Source organism: Mauremys mutica, chromosome 1 (genome assembly GCF_020497125.1).
Source record: "Mauremys mutica isolate MM-2020 ecotype Southern chromosome 1, ASM2049712v1, whole genome shotgun sequence".
NCBI classification, from domain to species: Eukaryota; Metazoa; Chordata; order Testudines; family Geoemydidae; genus Mauremys; species Mauremys mutica.
This window is the reverse complement of record NC_059072.1, coordinates 90,040,060-90,046,059: the sequence shown is the minus strand read 5'-3', so window position 1 is coordinate 90,046,059 and position 6,000 is coordinate 90,040,060. Positions and strand designations below refer to the sequence as shown.

The window sequence follows — 6,000 nt, the reverse complement described above, 5'->3', positions numbered from 1 at the left end:
ATAAGCATCGTGAAAGGCTCTACTGAAGTCAGCAATTGCTCTACAACTTTTGGGCCAATGGATGAAATAAGTTTTCCAAAACTGTGTTCTGGATTTGTTTGTTTATCCAGTGGAGACAGACTAGGAGCTGGGAGAGGAGATGGGGAACCAACATTATCTTGATACCTTTTTGTATTAATACAGCATCCAAAGCATGTGGGATGAAATGGAAGACTTTCAGTGCCACACAGATTTCCTTTGGCCAATCCAGCATGCAGCCTTCCCAGGAGAACAGGGAAGGGTGCTGATGCAGAACACTGTCTGTATAACCTACTAACCATCTTCACGGGATAAAACCAGCCACTCAAGAACTGTCTGTTGCGTTGAATGATATCACAGAGGCAAATGAACCGAGAGATACCAGTGCTACACTTTCTGGGATCTGTCAGGGCCAGGAAGAGCAGCAGCAGCAACAGGAGGCTAAAAGGGTGAAGAAAAAAAATACCACACCTAACCAAGACAACAGAGATGTGGCTACATTTATTTCTGAAATTACTCTTTAAGGCACAAAATAAATTTAAAAAAACAGGGCTGGAAGTATGAGGAGGGGGCAGAGAATTATCTGAGCTACAAAGAGAAAATGTGAATGAAGTCTACAAACCAGTTTCAGACCTGATTTGATAATACTCCCAGATTCTAACCGGGAGGTGGGGTGTGGAGAGTAGTGGAGGTTAGCTTGCACCACCTCCAGATTTACACACACCTCTCCTGCACTGGACAGACTCAAGATTTCTTTCCTTCTGGAGAGTGGACTTGTTTATAAGATGAAACCAAACTACTCAATCTTCCAGTTCAAAAGAAGTCAGACCCAGAATCCTTTCCCCTCACAACCTTCTTACTTAGTTGTAGGGAGCAAGTGAGTCTGTTCCTGTCCTCATGTTAGCGCCATTGTAACTGTTCAGCACGTCATAGATGTGTTGTGTTTGCTTCGGGCAAACTGTGCAATGTATGATCCTGTTCCCAGTCTGAAGCAGAATCCCAGTTGTCCAGAATCCCCTTGGATAAAGGTTAGGTATCTCTGAAAGGAGCAGCCATAGGGGAAGAGGAACATTTAGATTTCAAATTCCCAAGGCTTGAGCTGTCCAGAAAAATAAGTTCTCTTGCTGCAGGCTGAGAATTAAATTTTGCTTTGGGTTCTCAATAGATGTAGTGTATCACACAGGGCTGTCCAAAATAATCCTAAAGAGAGTGACTTGAACAGTGAATTTCATGTATGGGATTAAAATCCCAAACTGGAGTCACTCTTGATAGTGGGAAAGTTTTAATGGCTCCAAAGGTCTCTGGTTTAACTGCTCTGGGAAGAGATCACATCTGTGGACTGGGGGTCACAGAAAGGTCCAAAGCGTCCATAAATATCCTTAGCCCGAACTGCAAAGTAATATTTGCTGCCAGATACAAACTGTGTGAGAGTGCATGCCATAGGCAGCGGGAGGGCCTTTACCTCCCCAATCTTCTTCCACTGGGAAGGCATGGTGGCACTCGGGTCCTCATGGTAAGCATACAGATGGTAACTGTCCACGCTGGCACAGCTCCGGTCCACTTCCATGACACTCCATGACAGTACAATACCATTCTGGCTCTGCACTCGTGCCAGCTTCAGCTGTGGCTTCTGAGGCACGGAGGTGCTGGCAGCTTCAGGGGGCAGGCGTGGTGGTTGTGGGGCCTCTGGCAGTGGTGCTGGGTGCACAGGACGTGGCGGCTCCTAAGGGACATAAAAGGGATAAGAGAAAAGGTCACAGTCTGTAATGAGGGCAGAAGGATGCACACATCACTACTTCCAACACAGAGACATTCTGAAGGCCTGACCCAACACACCAATTGAAGTCAATAGAAAGGCACCTACTGACTTCAACAGGCATCGGATTAGCTAATAATTATCAAACTAGAAGAGCTTGAAGGTCCCGTGTTTCAAGGCAGGTAAGGCCTGGGAAGATCTGAGCACAAGGCCCTCTCTTACCAATGGAGCTGTATCTGAAGTTCAAACCAGTGACTGTTCAAAAAGGGTATTTGAGAATTACCCTTTTATTTACCCATTGCCTTTCTCCCCAGGGTAGGATGGGTGAATTTAATGGTCTCCCTCAAGGCAACTCCTGTTCTCTCTCTGTGTGTGTGTGTGACACATATATATACACACACATTTCTGGTCACATTATGGAGTTAATTAAGATTAGTTCAGAACTGGACTATAAAGTCCTGCCACATACTACATGTCAGAAACCTTACAGAGTGAAATTTCACACTGGGCTAGTTTTTATGCACTTTCAATTTACTATACAGTTTGTGTTTGATTTCTTTTAATAAATTTGTCTGGAGTTCGAGCCTGGCAATCAGATTCGTTTTGTGGAGGGATATCATTAACAGCTGCTATCCCCAGAACTCCAGGGTCAGAGGTGATGCTGATGTCTAACAAGACATGTTTGATTCCAACTCTACAAAACAATAAAATGATAAAAAAATAAACCCAGTGGCCCAGGCTCTCTGCTGGTGTAAACTGACACAGTTCTATTTATTTTAATGCAGCTGTCCTCAACTTATCCCAAGCAGTCAATCTGACCCAGTGTCAGCTATAATGGAAAAGACAAATCACTCAGAAAGGGTTAAATTCAGCATTACAAAGAATGGAAAACCAAAACCCGGTGCCGACCGTGTTATTTTCAAAACAACCCTGAATAAGGAGTGGATCACATTGTGTCCATATACAATGACCACCAACAGTGTAAGCCTAAAATAAGAACAATCCTCACTTAGCACCCTGCACCCAGATACAAACACCACTAATAATTGTGCTGAGAAACTGCAGGAGCCAGAGCCCTCTCATCCCCACAAGTGATAATCTTTGGCACAAGAAATGACTCGCAGGCAGAACAGTGCAGAGGAATGTTTATTATTTTGAGAAATTGTCCATGATTTCCATTGTAGCTATCCTTGTTCACAGCTGAGATCACAGACCGTATTCCTTAATCCCTTGAAGACTTGAGCTCTTTGACCTAGCACGTTTTCTCAGCACACCCTGATCCCAGGAGGTCCCTGGCACACATCTAGTATTAAAGTGCAGCAATTCTCAAACTGCTATGTAGGCCACTGGGGCTTTGTGGCGCACTTGCTAATGGTGAGCTGGCAGGTCACATGGGTTTAACTCTCCTTGTTTCATGCTGCTAAATTACAGTAAATCCTAGGATTTCTTTTCCATGTAAGCAATTGCTCTAGTTGTGGCAGCTTTGTGAATGAAATGGGAGGAGTCCACAAGGCCTCGACTAACGTGGTCCACACTATGAAATAGTCTGAAAACCCTTTATGTTGAGACAAACCTGTGAATAGTGACACAAATGTGGTGGCACTTTGAAGCAATGGATAACTGTACTTACAGCATGCACCTGTGGTGGCCGGTGATGCACCGTGAGTTGAGGGCCTCCAGATCCAAGGGTTAGCCCGTTGTTCACAACATATGCAGTTGTCTGAGGCATTCGCACTGTCAAACCTACAAAGACACCAGAGGGAGAGAAGAGGTACAATCAGGACCCTGAGTAGTCAATTCTTCGGGCCAGCCAATCAGAATGCCAAAGGACTGACCCTTTAGGAAAGTTAAGTAAGTATTTTTTATGAAACTGCTCCTCAGAGAGCTGGAAAAGGCTAGATGGGATAGGCCCCAAAAGAGGAAGGAGGCACAAACAGAGATGCTTCTCTCCCCCCAACAATTAGGGAGCGAGAATAAAGCAGGAGCACATGTTGGGCGGGGGCAGAAGAGCAATGCTTGAATATCCATCCCAGGAGCCAAGAATCACCACAAGAAGTGAAACAAAAGATTCTAGACCATTCTAGACCAAGATTTGAGATCATGAGAGAAAAAGCAGATTAATTTGGGGCCCAAGGAGGGGGAAAAAAAAGCAGAAACCCACTGTAGCAAAGTAATATTTACCCAATGTACCAGTGCCAAAAAGCTGCACTGTGGATAGCAAAGAGAACTGTGTTTCATCCCATCTGAGAAGTGTTCATCCACAGAAGGCCATGTGTGTTTTTTATGAACACTTACACACATGAACTGGCATTAAATGAGGCACTATAGAGAACACTGGCTAGGGATGGACTAGATGACCTTACAGGTAAATGCCTAGGAATTGTGATAATTACCAAGAAACTGTTACTTACCTTACAGTAACTGTGGTTCTTCAAGGTGTGTTGTCCCTGTATATTCCACTCTTGATGCGCACGTGCCCCATGCACTCAAGTTCAGATTCTTTTGGCCAGAACTATCTGTTGGGGGCTGCCCCTGCACCCTGTGTTTCCTTGTGCCTCCAGTCAAAGGCACAATGGGTAGTGTGTCCTCATTCACCCCCTCGGTTCCTCACCAATACAGAATCCAGGTACTTCACAGTAGCAGGGAATACACATATATAGACAACACATCTTGAAGGACCACTGTTACTGTGAGGTCAGTAACATTTTCTTCTATCTATATATAGTCCACTGTTGGTGACTCACCAGTAGTGACCTAGATCACAGGAGGTGGGTGCTAGGAATCTACCTGAACGATTGTAAAATCGCCCTACCAAAACGAGCATCAGATCTTGATATGTCTACTATAGATCAATTCTGGGTAAATGTATGCACTGAACCCTAAATAACTGCCCTATATATCTCTAGTACTGGAACATTTCTTAAAGAATCTACAGCAGCTACTTGAACTTCTCTCATACAGGGAGCTCTCACTCTCAGTGGTGGATCTAAATTTGCTATTTCATAGCACAACGCAATATATGTTGAAATACAATCAGGCATGTTGATATAATTTGACCTTTCACCCTATCTCCATAAACTACAAATAATCTCAGGGAATACCCTAAATGGCTTAGTTCTATTCAGAAAGAAAGAAGGCACCCTGGCGTGTAAAGTTTAGTTTCCCTTGATTGCAATGTGACTTTGGAAAGAAAATAAGTAGGCATATTACTTGGTTGAGATGGAAATCAGAGACTACCTTCAGCAACAACTTTGGGTGAGGTCTCAAGGTTACTCTATGCTTAAGAGAAACAGTGAATGCAGATCCTGCCATTAGAGCTTGTATTTCTCCTATGCTTCTGGCAGATGTTATTTCTACTAAAAAGGCTGTTTTAATGTAAACTCGGAGCAGGGAACATATAGCTCAAATGTGGATCCATTAACCCATCAGTACAATGTAGAGATAAAGAGGGAGAGATTCTCTGACTGGGGATATACTCTCATAACGCCTGTGATGTGGCAAACGAGGTGCTAACTCATGCCAAGATCCCCATGCCTCAACTGAATATTGACAAACACAGAGCTGGAATCAGTCTGTCTCACCTGTGTGTTAATATTCTTAAAACAGGTATTAGAATTCCAATGCGTCTTTTTTGAGGTGGGGTGACCACATCTGCACGCAGTATTCAAGAAATGGGCAATACTATGGATTTATATAGAGGCAATATGATATTTTCTGCCCTATCTATCCATCCCTTTGCTAATGATTCCCAACATTGTTTGCTTTTTTGACTGCTGCACATTGAGTGGATGTTTTCAGAGAACTATCCACAATGACTCCAAGATCTCTTTCTTGTGTGGTAACAGCTAATTTAGACTCCAACACTGTATATGTATAGTTAGGATTATGTTTTCCAATGTGCATTACTTTGCATTTATCAACATGAAATTTCATCTGCCATTTTGTTGCCCAGTCACCCAGTTTTGTGAGATCCTTTTGTAGCTCTTCAGTGTCTGCCTGGGACTTAACTATTTTGCGTAGTTTTGTATCATCTGCAAATTTTGCCACCTCACTGTTTACCCCTTTTTCCAGATGATTTATGAATATGTCGAATAGGACAGGGACCAGTACAGACCCTTGGGGGACACCACTATTTACCTCTCTCCATTCTGAAAATTGACCATTTATCCTACCCTTTGTTTCCTATCTTTTAACCAGTTACCAATCCATGAGACGACCTCCCCTCT

At 43.4% G+C, this 6,000-nt stretch overlaps 1 protein-coding gene across 9 annotated transcripts in view; it reads right to left on the bottom strand.

Annotated features, from left to right (window-relative positions):
* Positions 1-427: 427 nt before the first annotated feature.
* Positions 428-6,000, bottom strand: part of LOC123345783 (activating transcription factor 7 interacting protein) — a 170,501-nt gene continuing 164,928 nt past the window's right edge. For all 9 annotated transcript variants that reach the window (XM_044982859.1, XM_044982881.1, XM_044982866.1 and 6 more), the window contains 2 exons: positions 3,405-3,517; positions 428-1,741 (listed from right to left, as the gene is read on the bottom strand). In XM_044982859.1, coding sequence (XP_044838794.1) covers positions 1,325-1,741; positions 3,405-3,517 — 530 coding nt within the window. In that variant the 3' untranslated portion in view covers positions 428-1,324. The remainder of the gene's footprint in view (positions 1,742-3,404; positions 3,518-6,000) is intronic.